At 29.1% G+C, this 17,739-nt stretch overlaps 1 protein-coding gene across 4 annotated transcripts in view; it reads left to right on the top strand.

The window, feature by feature from the left end:
* Positions 1-17,739, top strand: part of LOC145256383 (uncharacterized) — a 1,175,042-nt gene that overhangs the window by 739,806 nt on the left and 417,497 nt on the right. For all 4 annotated transcript variants that reach the window (XM_080115220.1, XM_080115219.1, XM_080115221.1 and 1 more), the window contains one exon: positions 15,880-16,073. In XM_080115220.1, the coding sequence (XP_079971346.1) occupies positions 15,880-16,073 (194 nt within the window). The remainder of the gene's footprint in view (positions 1-15,879; positions 16,074-17,739) is intronic.

Raw genomic sequence — 17,739 nt, 5'->3', positions numbered from 1 at the left:
TATATCTTTATTTCTTTATTAGTATTTCTTTATTTCTTTATTAATATTACTTTTTTTCTTTATTAATATTTCTTTATTTCTTTATTAGTATTTCTTTATTTCTTTATTAATATATCTTTATTTCTTTATTAATATTTCTTTATTAATATTTTTTATTTCTTTATTAATATTTCTTTATTTCTTTATAAATATTTCTTTTTTCTTTATTAATATATCTTTATTTCTTTATTAATATTTCTTTGTTTCTTTATTAATATTTCTTTATTTCTTTATTAATATTTCTTTATTAATATTTCTTTTTTTCTTTATTAATATTTCTTTATTTCTTTATTAATATATCTTTATTTCTTTATTAATATTTCTGTATTTCTTTATTAATATTTCTTTATTTCTTTATTAATATTTCTTTATTTCTTTATTAATATTTCTTTATTTCTTTATTAATATTTCTTTACTTCTTTATTAATATTTCTTTATTTCTTTATTAATATTTCTTTATTTCTTTATTAATATTGCTTTGTTTCTTTATTAATATTTTTTATTTCTTTATTAATATTTTTTATTTCTTTATTAATATATCTTTATTTCTTTATTAATATATCTTTATTTCTTTATTAATATTTCTTTATTTCTTTATTAATATTTCTTTATTTCTTTATTGATATTTCTTTATTTCTTTATTTATATTTCTTTATTTCTTTATTAATATTTCTTTATTTCTTTATTAATATATCTTTATTTCTTTATTAATATTTCTTTATTTCTTTATTAATATTTCTTTATTTCTTTATTAATATTTCTTTATTTCTTTATTAATATTTCTTTCTTTCTTTATTTATATTTCTTTATTTCTTTATTAATATTTTTTTATTTCTTTATTAATATTTCTTTACTTCTTTATTAATATTTCTTTATTTCTTTATTAATATATCTTTATTTCTTTATTTATATTTCTTTATTTCTTTATTAATATTTCTTTATTTCTTTATTAATATTTTTTTATTTCTTTATTAATATTTCTTTACTTCTTTATTAATATTTCTTTCTTTCTTTATTAATATTTCTTTATTTCTTTATTTATATTTCTTTATTTCTTTATTAATATTTCTTTCTTTCTTTATTTATATTTCTTTATTTCTTTATTTATATTTCTTTACTTCTTTATTAATATTTCTTTCTTTCTTTATTAATATTTCTTTATTTCTTTATTTATATTTCTTTATTTCTTTATTAATATTTCTTTACTTCTTTATTAATATTTCTTTATTTCTTTATTAATATTTCTTTATTTCTTTATTAATATTTCTTTATTTCTTTATTAATATTTCTTTATTTGTTTATTAATATTTATTTACTTCTTTATTTATATATCTTTATTTCTTTATTAATATTTATTTATTTCTTTATTAATATATCTTTATTTCTTTATTAATATATCTTTATTTCTTTATTAATATTTCTTTATTTCTTTATTAATATTTCTTTATTTCTTTATTAATATTTCTTTATTTCTTTATTAATATATCTTTATTTCTTTATTAATATTTCTTTATTTCTTTATTAATATTTCTTCATTTCTTTATTAATATTTCTTCATTTCTTTATTAATATATCTTTATTTCTTTATTAATATTTCTTTATTTCTTTATTAATATTTCTTTATTTCTTTATTAATATTTCTTTATTTCTTTATTAATATTTCTTTATTTCTTTATTAATATATCTTTATTTCTTTATTAATATTTCTTTATTTCTTTATTAATATTTCTTTCTTTCTTTATTAATATATGTTTATTTCTATATTAATATTTCTTTATTTCTTTATTAATATTTCTTTACTTCTTTATTAATATTTCTTTATTTCTTTATTAATATTTCTTTATTTCTTTATTAATATATCTTTATTTCTTTATTAATATTTCTTTATTTCTTTATTAATATTTTTTTATTTCTTTATTAATATTTCTTTATTTCTTTATTAATATTTCTTTATTTCTTTATTGATATTTCTTTGTTTCTTTATTAATATGTCTTTATTTCTTTGTTAATATTTCTTTATTTCTTTATTAATATTTCTTTATTTCTTTATTAATATTTCTTTACTACTTTATTAATATTTCTTTACTTCTTTATTAATATTTCTTTATTTGTTTATTAATATTTCTTTATTTCTTTATTAATATTTCTTTGTTTCTTCATTAATATTTCTTTATTTCTTTATTAATATTTCTTTATTTCTTTATTAATATTTCTTTATTTCTTTATTAATATTTCTTTATTTCTTTATTAATATTTCTTTATTTCTTTATTAATATTTCTTTATTTCTTTATTAATATTTCTTTATTTCTTTATTAATATTTCTTTATTTCTTTATTAATATTTCTTTATTTCTTTATTAATATTTCTTTATTTCTTTATTAATATATCTTTATTTCTTTATTAATATTTCTTAAGCTCAGGCCTTAAATTTCAGACATTTTCTAGACTCAAAATCATGTAAGAAGGATTTTGATCTAAATTGATATAATAGTTCTCAACATGAGTGTTATTATGATTGTATGTTGATTTTTAATTTTTTCAGTGACGTCATAAAACTAGTGCAAAACTCTTCTGTTAGGGAAATTAATTGATTTTGCCATGGGTATTCTCCTAATTATTTTTTTCTAAGATATTAAGAGCTTGAAACTTAAAAATCCGTTTTTCCGGTATGACTGCATTCGGTATTAATATACAAAATGGTTTGATTTGCCGTCAAAACAAACAAGAAATCAAGTAAATAAATTATTATACAAAACGATTATGCATTTAACTAATAAAAATAAGGGAGAAAATGTCCGTTTCTTTTGGTGAAGTAATTATGGTTTCTGCACAAACACAATTCATAGATGAAGTTGCAAAAATCACGAAATAGAAATATTTAATATACAAATATAAAAATAATAAAAAAGTATAACAATGAAATAGAAAACTGTTTGAATAGCTGCAGGAATAATAAACAGAAAAAATCCAACCAATGATCAAAGAAAATTATTTACCTCACGAACAACATCCTACATTGTCTTTCGTGTTCTATTTACAGTCCAACATATATGATATGTATTGACTGCAATGAAATCTGCTTTATTACCGGGTAAGCAACCTGGAAGTAACCACTCTTTAAACTATGCCATTTATGTATGGATCCATTTCCTGGGTTTCTTTTGACTATTATCTTAATAGATTGAAGTCAACATAGCACCATATTTATCGTCTTTTGACCAATGTGAGATTAGATAGTTAAATGAGATCTTTAAGTAAGTTGTCGGCCTTGTAACTTAGCCAAACTAGAGTATGCTAATTACTCCTCCTGTATGTTTTCCAAGCAAAGACCACCAGTGTCTGTTGTTTTGAATTAAATACTCTTCAGAGAATGCAATTCATCATATCTTGAGATCTATGAATTTATTCGAAATCTGTCATTAATCTACAACATTACCCAGCCATCTCCATTGTCTTAAATAAGCTGTTATTAAATAAATCAAAGGTAATAAAAATAGACAATGAAAATAGTTTTTATTCTGTACTGAATTCACTCCGAAATTGTATTTGAAATTAAAGTGGTGAATTAATTGAAGAATAAATATAAACCGAACTTTTTTATTTGGAAAGTGGAACGGTGTATATTTTACTTTGCCTGTGTAGATCTATCGTGTTGAGAAAGAAAACACATCAAATCTAGTATATCTCCAGACTTTAAACTGCTCTTTAGCGACTCCTGGTGAATCCATGTGATATTACCAAAAATTGTAATTGAAAACTGTTAACATAATGATATAAACTTTGAAGCTTGTACATGGACATTGTTAAATATTTATTTCTGTAGCATGATTAAAATATTTGAAATTGCAATAGATATTTTAAAACTTTTAAAATCTACACAATTAATATATAACCTATTGACTATTAAGTTAAATCTAACTGCAGTTTTGAAGTCTTGGACGTTTGATAATATGATGTTTTTTACCTGATCAGCATACCAGGCCACGTGGGATAATGAAGCTGACCGTGTAAACAGGAGCTGCCTACCCTTGCCTTAATGGGGCCAATTTAATTCTCGTCATATCTCGGCCTAATTAAAGTTTTGTTGGATAAATCTAGGTTATTTACGATTATTTTTTTCTAAAAAACCTTCCGACCAGCATAAAAATGGGAAATGCTGGATAAGTAACTCTCTCATATATATATATATATATATATATATATATATATATATATATATATATATATATATATATATATATATATATATAAATGTTGTGACGATTAAGCGGAATCGGAAAAATCTGAGCTTTTTAGGGCATCGGAATCGGAAAAAAGTGAGCCTATTTTCCGATGCCAAAACCAATTCCTGAAATTATCTTTTATTATTTGATTTTGGTTTTAGAAACATCTTCCACTGCTTGTAATCATAATACAATAATAAATATTTATTGATTTAAACTTCCAGTAAGACTAAAATCTCTAGACCACCCCCTCACAAGAGTGTTTTTACAGTAAAATTGAAAAAAAAAAACACTTTTATAGTTAAATATATAGATTTATAAAGAATCGGAATCGGTAATTGTATCGGAACCAGTAAAATTATTGGAATCGTCCCATCACTAATATATATATATATATATATATATATATATATATATATATATATATATTAGGCTCAAAAAGAAAGTCCGCACTTGTAATTTTTTCAAAAACTGCAAATCTAAGCTAAATTTAATGTAACGTTTTAAACAACCAATACCTCATTTGATTCGGCTTTTATTCCTCTATAATTTTACCTGTTTATATTTGACTTTTAATTGAAATATTCTAGTGTTCATATCTATTTAAAAAATAACTTCAAATTGAGGAAGCAAAAAGAAAGTCCGCACAATGGAAAATTGTTATTTAAATGTAACTTCATGACATTAATGCAACACAAATAAAACAAGAACACAATGAACCAGTTAATATTTAGTAGCATAGCCCTTCTGCAATTTGACAGCCTTCAATCTTTGGGAATTCCTTGAATTAGACTAAAGCAATACTCCGGGGAAAGGGCATTCCACTTTTCTTTAATTTTTGTCCAAAGTTCTTCCAAATTTGAAATATTATGATTTCGTAGTTGTTACTTGATGTAATGCCATACGTTTTCGATAGGAGATTATGCAGGCCAGTCCAAACATGGAATATCATGCTCTTCCAGGAACCTCTTAACATTGTCAACTGTGTAAATGGGAGCATTATCCTGCATGAAGATGGGATTATCATCAAAATTCCGACCACAGTAGGGTAGAAAATGCCCAGTCAACATATTAATGTACTTGGTCGAATTAATTCGACCTTGCAAGCGAACTATAGGCCCTGCACCATTGGTAATGCTCACATCAAAACTGAACCTCCACCACCTTGCAGCTTTGAAACTGAGCACCAAGGATTAAATTTTTTGTCTTTCCTCCGACGAACATGCTGCCTACCATCACTGCCTAGTCTATTGAACTTGCTTTCATCGCTAAAAAGCACTTTTGACTAATATGAAGAGTTATGATCTTCATTGTATCTGACGAAGTCCAGACGGCACTTTCTGTTCTTTACAGAAATCATTGGCTTTCGTCTTGCAACACATACTCGCAAATTATATTCCTTTAATCTGTTCTTGACAGTAGAAAGAGAGTAATTTTTAACAAGATTGCACTGTTGTTGGATTTGAGGCATCGTTTCAAATCTGTTTCTTAGGCTGCGGATCTTGATAGCATTGTCTTCCCTGTTAGAGGTAACTCTAGTATCAACGTCCAGAAACCTAACTAACACTATAATCAGCTTCAACAATAGAAAAATCAGCAAAATAAGGAACAAAAACGAACTAGCATCAAACGAAAGTATCCTAAACAGAAAATGTAATTGCAGAATATCTGGAAATTGTCCGTTGGATGGGAAATGTCTAACCTCGGAAATAGTGTACAAATGCGAGATAAAAACCGACAACAATCAGAAGATATATCTGGGAGCCACGGGAACAGTGTTTAAGGACAGATATGGAAACCACGTAGTATCATTTAAAAAGGAACCTGAAATAGAAACTAATAGGGATGGCGTAAATGATAGCAGGGGGTGGGTACAAAAATCAGCATTAAAAATAAAAACAAAAAAAGGAATACAACTGCATTAGGTGATTGGGTTAGGGAACTTAACAGAAATAATGAAAATTTTGAATTAAAATGGTCAGTAGTGGACAGGGGGAGGAAGTACAGCCCCGGGAAATCAAAAAGGTGCAATCTATGTTTATTGGAAGTCTTCTACATAGTGAATTCCAAAGAGGAAATTTTGAATAAAAGACTAGATGTCATACAGGAATGTCTTCACAGGAATAGATTTCTGCTAACACGCCTTAAATGTAACTGAGGTATAACCTTTTACAACAATAAGAATCATCGGATGCTAGGATTAAATTTTAAATAGCTAGAATTGCTATAATCTAAATGAAGGATCCAAATCTAACATGCGAATATAGTCTCTATATGAACCGGGTAAGAAATATAAATAAAGTATAAAGCTCATCTAAAAATGGAATTTTTCTCCATAACGGTGAGCATTTTTGTATTCAGTTGTAGCAGTATTGTCGGTGAAATAAGTGATACCCTCTTTAAATCAATAAAACAACTTAACAATTAAACTAGTTTTTATTAAAAATTAAATTAGCAATTTGGGAACTGAAAATTAATTTAATTGATTTTGTCATCTGACATCTTAAATTTGTAGTATCCATGATTTACTTATTTACTTACTTTACTCCCTATTCTAAATGTTTTTACCCACAAATGCAGGAGTCATCATCGGAGTGAAACAAATTGGTGGTTTTGCTGTCAGAATAATAATTAGAGGGTATATACTATTTTATTTAGATACCCAAGAATACAACACACGAATTATAAGACATAAGCAGCATAAGTGATTAATAACAGATGTGGGTTAAACCCATGGGTAAACACCAAATTTTTTAAGATTAAAAACATAATTTATATCCTTAATAAGCCATTGTAGCACGTTCTGGATCTGTCTGATGAAATTAATTATTAAATCATAGACACCTAGTAACCAATGAACCGAAAACATCGAACGGCCTGAATTATCTCCATTTAGCTGTTATAAGAAATAAAAATCGACCCAGTTTCCAACAGAATTAACTAATAGCAATTAACAACATAATTGGATTATCTCCCTTCATAATTGTCTTTGGAAACGATATGAAAACAAATTCAAATAGAATGACAATAAATTTTAAACATTAAATAATAATAAATAGATTAGAATACCTTACTTGAAATGTTATTCAAGGATTTATATATATAATACAGCCTTTTTATTTATTCTAATATTCAATTAAACTTTAAACCTAAAATGGTCTTAAATCTAAGTACTATAAGAACGAAAATCTGTAAACATTACTTGTCACTAATACGAAACTAACATTAATCCTAACGTTATTGTAAGGTTGTTACGGCCATAATATAAATATAGAAATAACAATTAAAAAATTATTTTTATAAAAAAATTAATTATTGGGAAATAAAGAAACAGCGAGATCTAATTTAGGAACTCAACAAATGGGATATCTAAAAAATTTTTTTTAAATAGCTTAGGGTTTTCTGCGAAAACTTCTAATGACTCTGTTCTTAAATAAGGATACGAAAAATAGGCGATATATTAATATTTAAATGGGCTTTTCCGTAACTCCAGCAAAGGTAAATGCTATTCCCATGCTATTCCCGTTAAGGGAACCTTTTCCATTTTTTCTGTCTCTTCAAAAATACTCTATTGTCAAAAGTGTGTTTATTCATAAAGTCTGAAGAAATGATGGTTTTGGAAAATTTTCAAACGACAAAATGTTTGTAATTGTTCGACTGGACATGGAAACAATTGTAACGTAAAATGAAATACACTTTTTGTTGACATCAACACCTTTTTTGAAGTCTTGATTTTGCTTTCACAGTATATAAATGCTCAATTATGAAATATGATAATTTTGTAGCTTACTCCTTAAGTCAACTCTTTTTGGCTTAAAACTCATTGGTATATGAAAATTTACTGAATTACACGAACTCAGTATATATATCTATATATATATGCATCGCATACATATACACACGCATACACATATATATATACGTATGTGTGTATATGTGTGTGTATACGTGTGCATATATATATATGTGTGTATGCGTGCACATATATATATATATATATATATATATATATATATATATATATATATATATATATATATATATATATACACTAGACTATCCGTGACTAGTTGTGTGATTTTATATTATAACTAGGTATAGAATAGTGAGTATACAGAATTAATGTGTACAACTGCAAGTAACTATACAGAGTTAATGCATAAATGCACAAAATTTGAATGCACACGAGCGCGAAAACAACACGGAATACATAGGATAATAAAGGTCTTAACATTATTTAAATTAAATGAAAAATCTTTCATATAAGAGGAGTGTAATCCGTTGATAAAAATTGAAAAAAGACGTAAAGAAAAAATACACAGAGAGAGTGTGCATTGTACATGGCCACTCTAGCTTTTTTATTTGTGTTAACAGCCTTAAAAATATTCGGGAAGTAATAATTAAATAATATTTAACAGTGAGACCTTTTCAAAGCAAATCTTTGTACTTGTGCAGAATTTGAACCAGACGTAACTAACTTGTCGCTCGACTTTGCTTTGTAATGCACTCGGGTTTAACTGTAATTTGACGTAATACGCCGATCAATGTGCTGCAAAAGAGCAGCCGATCCTTGGAGAAAATATTGGAAAAAACGAAAATCAGTACATTAAGTGAACACACCCTCAAACGGCTATTCCTAACAACTTTATAAAAGATGAATATCTCTACCTTGGATTAACAGTTAGTTTCCAACGCCAGGGACTTCCCAATAGCTTCTTTTCGAGTTTATGTGGAGACAGAAACTTGATAATAATCCTTTTGTCTCCATCTTAAACCATATATCGAAAAGCTACCCGGTTAACAAAGTTTTCCACATCCGCTGTCACTTCTCACGCCACTTTAACATCGTTTGATGAAACCGTAGAAAAGTTTACCTAATCATAAGGGCTGTATTCTTTTGGTTTAATTTTTAAAAATCGGTGGCCCTGCTCCACAAAAATTCTCCTGGAAAGAAAAACATTTTTTAAAAGTTTACTTTACCTAAGGTAAAGTAAACTTTAAAAAAATAGGAAATAAAAAAATCCTAAAAAAACATACAGTGCTTTTTTAAAACCTTTGTTAAAAACATATGAAAAACAAAAAAAAAATAATTTTCGTATTAATTTATTCAATTTTGTTTGACAAAAAAAAAAAGAATTTGTTGGAAAAATAATACAACTTATTTTTTTACTTAAAAAATCGTTACAAGAATAAAACAGAAATTGTTATGGTAAGTCGTTTTTTATATTTTCGTTATATTTTTATTTTTGTTTACATGTTTTATTCAGTATTTTCCTGGAGTAGCGTTGTTACGCTTTGATAATCCTTGACGAAAACCGGTGTTTGACGTCATATTCCGAGCAAAGCCAAACGGGTTAGGGTTAGTTACGTCTGGGTCAAATTCTGTACAAGTACCAAAATCTTAAGAAAAACATTCTCCCACACGTTTTGAAGTGTTTCTACACATTTTAAAAATGTTTGAAACGTATAACCCACCCCGCCCCGTTCTCTCTTTTGCCCCTTCCGTAAACAAACTTGAAAAAAAATTCTAACGATTACATGTCTCATTTACGTGGCTAAGTGGGTGCTCATTTTATGTTAATATATATAGGAACGTGATCCCCTACTCTAAAATGTTAAATTTTTATTATTAAAGAAAAATCTTTATTTGATATTAAACTACCATGGAAACGTATTAGCTCCAAAATGTAGATTTTAATTTGTTTTTAGGGGGTAAACTACGCTGGATTAGGTCGTAAAAATTACCAAAAATTTGTTTAAAAATTCTTGTAAATTGATCAAGTAGTTCTTTTTCACATTAGAAAAGCATTTGTTTTGTTTTTTGTTTGAAAACGATTCGGCTTTCAATTAAAATACAACAGAAATAATCCGTTTAAAAATTTGGGACGCGAAAGCTGTAATGTCTTTTGCCTGTATAATCAAAAGCATCCGTGAACAATATTTGTTTAAAAAGTCTGTTTAAATTGTTTAAAATTAAAAATAAAAACGTTTATATTGTATAAAATTACAAAAACTTCTATTTATATTGTGTTTCATCAACTGGGCAAGCTGATTTGTGTAATTTTGTCGTCTTTAAACTGTCAATTACAGAAAATATAAAATACATTAAATCGTAAACATTTGTTTTGTTTTTGTGTGAAAATGATTCCAATTTGAAATAAAAAATACAAATAAAATTCGTAAAATGCCGATAAAAAAGCATTTACTGTTTTTTATGACTACGTTCTTGTAAAATTGTAATATACTTTGCGAACTAAATTTTATTAAAGCACGATAAAATTAAACAGTAGCAGTAAATTGTAACATTTAATATAAAAAAAATTTGTGTGTACCACCGACTCCAATATTGGCAAGAACGTCTTAAACCCATCTTCCCATGATTTGTCTCCTTCTGGACAATTAATACTTGATCATGGTTTAGACTTTAGTATTACATTGCTCAATGTTAAACAAGAAGAGGAATTTTCCGAATTTGAAATTCTCAATGCCCAAGCAGAGAGACTTTCACGAGTCTCTGAAATTAAAGTAAGGGATTTAAAAGCAAGATTACATGACCTTGCCCATAGCTATGCCAGTACGCCAATATCCCATTCAGAGTTTAAATGGCACAAAGAGCATTATGCAGTTATTAAAATTCCACGAGAAAATAAATCGTTAGTCATTACTAGATCCGATAAAGGTTCAAGAGTTGTAATACTAAATCATCAAACTGTCTATCATACTGAATGACATGGAGAAATTTATAAAATTGGACCCAGTCGCAACTCATGATCGTTCAATCTCTTTAGAAGCCAAATTCCAAAATAAATTATTTAAGTGGGTTAAAAGTGGTGTACTTCCGTCTAGCATAGCTAATGAGATTAGACCCTCAGGATCGACCCGTCTTAAGTTATATGGTTTACCTAAAATTCACAAAATAGGTATCCCTTTAAGGTTCATTTTATCTATGGTAGGATCTAAAATATTTTACAACTTGTATTAACTGAACAGAAGCGTGTGCTCTATCCCAACTATCATTAATGGACCTGAGGTAATCTCGTCAGGATCAGACAAAGCCAAACTCTTTGCCAAGAACTTTGCAGCTAATTCTACCCTTTGCGACCAAGGTCACCAACCTCCAATATTTCCTCCTGTATCAGAAAACACGCTATGTGATATACATATATCTGTACGTGATGTTGCCAAGCTAATTAAAAACCTTGATTCCAGTAAAGCAACCGGCCCTGACGGCATTTCAATTATAGTACTCAAAAGACTTCAACCAGAACTTGCGCCCATACTTACAAAACTGTTTAAACGTTGTCTTAAGGAGAATTGCTTCCCATCACCCTGGAAAATCTCATCAGTAAGACCTGTATATAAGAATTCAGATGATCGCTCATCCCCCTCTCAGTACAGGCCAATAAGTCTCCTGTGCGTCATGAGTAAGTTGCTGGAATCTGTGTTAAATACAGAAGTAATTAACCATCTCAGCAAAAATAACCTTCCTAGTGACACACAATATGGTTTCCGTTCTGCTAGATCTACAGCAGATGTGCTTACAGCTATATCTCATAGGATTACCGAATCTCTCGACGGAGGCAACCTTTCTAGGGCAATTGCTGTTGACATATCAAAGGCCTTTGATAGGGTATGGCATAAAGGTTTACTTCACAAGATCTCTAGCTATGGTATTGCTGGAAATGTCTTCTCAATTATTAAATCATTTCTTTCTGATAGATTCATAAAAGTAGTAGTTGATGGGCAAAAATCAGAAGCTCACAGTATTAATGCTGGAGTCCCTCATGAGTCCATCTTGGGCCCAAGTCTTTTCCTGATCTACATTAATGATCTTCCAAATCACATCTTTACATCATTTGTAGACATTTATGCTGATGACACTACTATCTATGGTAGCACATCTAAGACAATAAACGACTAAGTTCTCTCCAATTCTCTCTCCTCTGATCTTCAGCACGTGGTACAATGAGGAAAGGAGTGGCTGGTTACTTTTAATGCATCTAAAACCAAGCTTCTCTCTTTACATCATCAACATTTTGATCCATATCTGGCATCAATGGAAATGAATGGCTCTCGTCTTCAGGAGGCCTAAACTTTTAACAAGCTTCTGGGCTTGACCGTTACTCCTGATCTTAAATGGAACACGTACATCAAATCTGTTGCCAAGGCCGCTGGAAAAATGGTGGGATCTTTCTATCGATCCAGTAGATATCTCACTGCTGATGCAATTCTCTATCTATGTAAGAGCCAGGTACATCCAGGGATGAAATACTGTTGCCACATCTGGGCAGGAGCTGCTAGAAAGGACTTGTCCTGCCTTGATAGAGTTCAAAATAGACTTCGTAGCCACGTAGGAGATGTCCTTTTCTCTTTCCTGCAACCTCTATCTCACAGAAGAGATGTTGCGAGTTTGTCCCTGCTGTATCGTTATTTTCATGGAAAGTGTTCGACTGAGCTTCAGTATATGGCCTCGCCAAACTTTCACAAGAAACACTCGTCTAGCTGAAAACACTATCAATAATTCATCTCACTCTTTATCTGTGCCTAAAGCTAAACGTAGATTCCATGAACAAAGCTTCGTTCTTAGAACTGCATGCCTGTGGAAGTGTCTTCCGTTTTCCTGCTTTCCAGCTGACTACAATATGGTTGTCTTCAAGTCTAACGTAAACAAGTTCTTGATGAGCCGTTCCACTTAAAAAATTTACCGAATTTTCATTACTAACGATTACTATATTGTCCAATTTCTACTGTACACTCTTTAATCCTTATCCTCGAGTGACCTCTTGGCCTTGATAAGGTGATGCCTATGTAAAAAAAACAACAAAAAATATTACAGTAAATACTGCCTTAAGAGACATTTTATTTTGCAGGCTATATTCAAAAGTCTAAGGTTGTTAATAAATTTATGTGTGCTTATGATTTTAGAGACTATATATATCTTATAGATTTTTTATATCGTAGCCAGATATCACCTCCTCCCTTTTCTAAAATCATATTTGTTGAACTGATCAAATTTGCTACTACATCTGTTGAATTCAGTTTTAATGATATAATGTATCGGCAAATAGGTATGTCCATATGCTTAGTCCTGGGGGCTGATAATGGCGAATATTTTCGTGTGTTTCCATAAAGAGCAATTACTCTTTGGATCCATGAAACAAACCCTGAGTCTATTTTCGCTATGTGAATGACACATTTTGCCTCTTCAATAATGAAACAGAGGCAAATATTTTTTCTCCCTTCTTAATAGGATGCATCTCGCATTACAGTATACTTATGAAGGAGTGTAACTCGTCCATAGCTTTCCTTGATGTATTGGTAATAAAAACACCATCTTGTTACTTTACATCAATATACCACAAACCTACATTTACAGGCGCTGGGATTCATTTTGCCCCTGAAAACGTAAGATCTATCTAATTTGAACCCTAACACATCGTGCCCTTATAATTTGCTCCAAATCAAAATGGGATAAAGAATTTAAAATAATTGCTAGGTACTCTCTGGATGTGATTAGGTGAGTTATGCAAAGAAAATAGCTGAGTTCTCTGTAACTAAAATTCAAACAGTTAATAGATGTCCAATATATGTACGTTTACCGTGATTGGGGACAGTCAGTGAGAAATTCGTCAAGCAAATCAGCCCAATAGTGCAAAAATGTTATTTTGCTTCAAATGCGCATTTTGTGTTCTCTACAAGAAAGTTAATGCCATCCACTCAAAAAATGTTCTACCCCATCATAATAATAATGTAATTTACAATTTTGAGTGTAGTTGCAGTGCAAACTATGTGGATAGAGATTGAATGGAAGAGTCCACGTATCCATCAAAATCAGAAATGGGACATACCAAGCAGCATATTTGTTAACACATACGGGTCTTCAATTACTGACCATCTCACTAAAAAGCCGCCATGTGCAGCGAACTTTAGCACGAATTCTTTTTCAATCCTGAGTCATGCGCATTCATTATTCCATTTAAAGATATTGGAGACTGTTCACGTTCGGTTGAAACAGAGGGAAGCCTCCTGGGTTTGAGCATGATTAGTTTCTAGGATCTTTGAATAATATAAAGTTGCTTTATTTTAATCGCTTTCCCCCATTTTTTTCATCCCCCCCCACACACACATAACGGAACACAGCGTAATTTTGTTTTAAATTGTACATATTTTCAACCCCCACCCTTTTTAAAAAATCCCTCGATACAGCTTTGAGAAAGCGAGAGCTAAAAAGGTCAGCTGACTCCCCCCTTTTCTTTTTCTTTTCTTCTTCACCCCCTTTTCTTTATTTTAAAACGCATTTAATCATGGTTTATCATAGTCTTCCTTTCATATTGCGATATTTAAATTATGTACTCCCGAAGAATCATGATATATATATATATATATATATATATATATATATATATATATATATATGTGTGTGTGTGTGTGTGTGTGTGTGTGTGTCTGGTCACGAATAGGTTCCTATATGGTTGACTATTTAAAAAAAAACTGATTACATATAATGATAGAGGATGTATCGAGACACAGGAATGGGTATGTTTGATCTGGAAGAACGGTGGTTCATTAAAATTGTGAGGTCTGCGTTCGCGCCTGGTCCACAAAGTATGAAAATAAAAAATTAAAAAAAACAAAAAAAAAACGTTTACAAGTGTTTTTGATATAGACGTACATAAGAATACTTTGATAAGTATGTTTTAACTTAAATAGGGATGGTATAATAACATTGTGGGGTCTGTGTTCGCGCCTGGCCTCCATAGAATGGAAATTGGCACAAACTTTAATAAAGACTTTTCATATCTATCTGCGTAAGTATACTTTGATAATTATGTTTCAGTTTGAAGAAATATGGTATAATAAAATTATGGGGTGTTCCTTCGCACCTGACCTCCATAGAATGGAAATATGTCACAAAGTTTAACAAGGTTTTTTGAATATAGATCCACAGAATATTGTTTCAGTGTGAACAGGCATGGTATAATAAATTATGAGGTTTATCTATTTTATTTTTACTTTCATCATATTTTGCTTGGTTTTGAAACCCCCAAATTCAACCCAAATTTACAACCCTTCCTTTTCATAACCTATCATACTTTCATAAACAGAGCCCATTTTCTGTAGGCTGTTTTTGAACCCAGTCAACGACGGGTATTTTTGCTAGTATATATATATATAATGTATTTGCATGTGTGTGTGTAGAGATTGATATAGATATATATTTTTATGTCCGTCTGACTATTACCTTCTTAAAACTATAAATTCACGTAGAAGCTCACTTGTTAAATACATGTTTCTATTTAAACACTGTTCATGAAAATTCAAACAATTGATATTATGCCCTCTTATTCTAATCGTTTGAAGATAATGAGCCAAAATTTGATTTCTAACAAGGCGATCATTCTTCTCAAATCGAATTTTTTTTTTACTAGAGTTACAGCTGCCAGACAGAGATGTCGCTATTCTCGTGCATATACGCACATTGTAATTGTGGTATAGTAAGTAAAACTCTGATAAAAATCAATTATTAAATGTGATAGTTATCCATTTTTACAAATCAATCACAAATTATTTTTTTTGATTATTTAAATTTTAAATTTTTTTATTGTTTTATTTTAGAATCTACAAGCGATGTTTTCAAGACGGATTTCATTGGTGAAATTCAAGTGATGAAGAAAATTGGTTTCCATGAAAACATTGTCAGCATGCTAGGTTGTTGTATGGGCAAAAGGCGAATTTGTTTAATTGTCGAACACGTTCCTTTCGGCGATCTGCTCTCTTATCTAAGGCAACAGCGACAAGAGATAAGCAATGTGAGTAAAGTTAAGACAGTATTATCGATAATGGCGAAAAGAAGTTAGAGCACTTATCATAATTGTACAGGAACCATTGCTAAAGTAATCAACGTACACGCAGATGCCAAAAATTCTATACAAAAAACTGCTAGCAGAAGGCGAACAAAACAGCATTTATATTACCATATCTGCCACAGCATAAGCTGCAATCCACGCAGTGTGACTGGATGATAGCGATTATGGAGTAGTAGTTGTAGTAGTAGTAGTAGTAGTAGTAGTAGTAGACCTGGTTGTATTCAATAGCGGGGTTCTGTTAAACTGTTCTTTTGCTTATAAGGGTGGCTGATCGTCTAATGGCTAATTTTTATCTTTTTATCCCTTGCGATGAAATGATCTTCTTAGCGCTATAATCTGAATTTTTTTATTTTTGATTATTAATCCTCACGATTTTACATTCAAGAGTTTTATTCTTTTATTTCACCATCTAAACATCGCCAGAATACGGTGAAATAGAAAGAAATGCGTCAAAATTTTTTTTTATCAAGTCTTCCTTTATCTCGCTCTTAACGTTTTTTTACTAAACCACAAGTTCGCGAATTGATAAGCGTATCTCATACTTCAGTTACACTGTTGTTAAATACTTAGAAATTCTGTGGTCGGCCAAGTTTCAGAATTGAGATGGGCACCGACAATCGTCTGATAAATAAACACTTTGATAGCCGACATGATTTCTCTACCACAGGTAGCTCCGTATTCGAGCGAAAACAAATGTCGAGGTATTGATGAAAGATTCGACTTCAGACAACACTTGAGAAGAGATATTCCGTTTCGATCACAGCAATTTGCGTATAATCGCATTATCGATCATAGACAGGCCAATCAAACGTATGGAGGACAATCATGAAGTCAATGAAACACATGGCGGTTGATTGTTCAAGGGTTGCAAGTAGAAGATCTACTTACTACAGTCTGTTATGGTGAATGGTTAATGAAAGAATAACACGGACGCCGATATCAAGTCGAACGTTCTTGGTAAAACGTAGTACATAAATAACGTAATACATAAATAACGTAATACATAAATAACGTAGTACATAAATAATGTAATACATAAATAATGTAGTACATAAATAACATAATACATAAATAACGTAATACATAAATAATGTAGTACATAAATAATGTAGTACATAAATAACATAATACATAAATAACGTAATACATAAATAACGTAGTACATGAATAATGTAGTACATAAATAACATAATACATAAATAACGTAATACATAAATAACGTAGAACATAAATAATGTAGTACATAAATAACATAATACATAAATAATGTAATACATAAATAACGTAGTACATGAATAACGTAATACATAAATAATGCAGTACATAAATAACGTATTCATAAATAACGTAGTACATAAATAATGTAGTACATAAATAACATAATACATAAATAACGTAATACATAAATAATGTAGTACATAAATAATGTAGTACATAAATAACATAATACATAAATAACGTAATACATAAATAACGTAGTACATAAATAATGTAGTACATAAATAACATAATTCATAAATAACGTAATACATAAATAACATAGTACATGAATAACGTAATACATAAATAATGCAGTACATAAATAACGTAACACATAAATAACGTAGTA

This window comes from Euprymna scolopes, chromosome 32, assembly GCF_053919585.1.
Source record: "Euprymna scolopes isolate OS-2025 chromosome 32, ASM5391958v1, whole genome shotgun sequence".
Taxonomy (NCBI): domain Eukaryota; kingdom Metazoa; phylum Mollusca; class Cephalopoda; order Sepiida; family Sepiolidae; genus Euprymna; species Euprymna scolopes.
The sequence above is the reverse complement of the archived record's forward strand: the minus strand, read 5'-3'. Positions and strand labels throughout refer to the sequence as shown.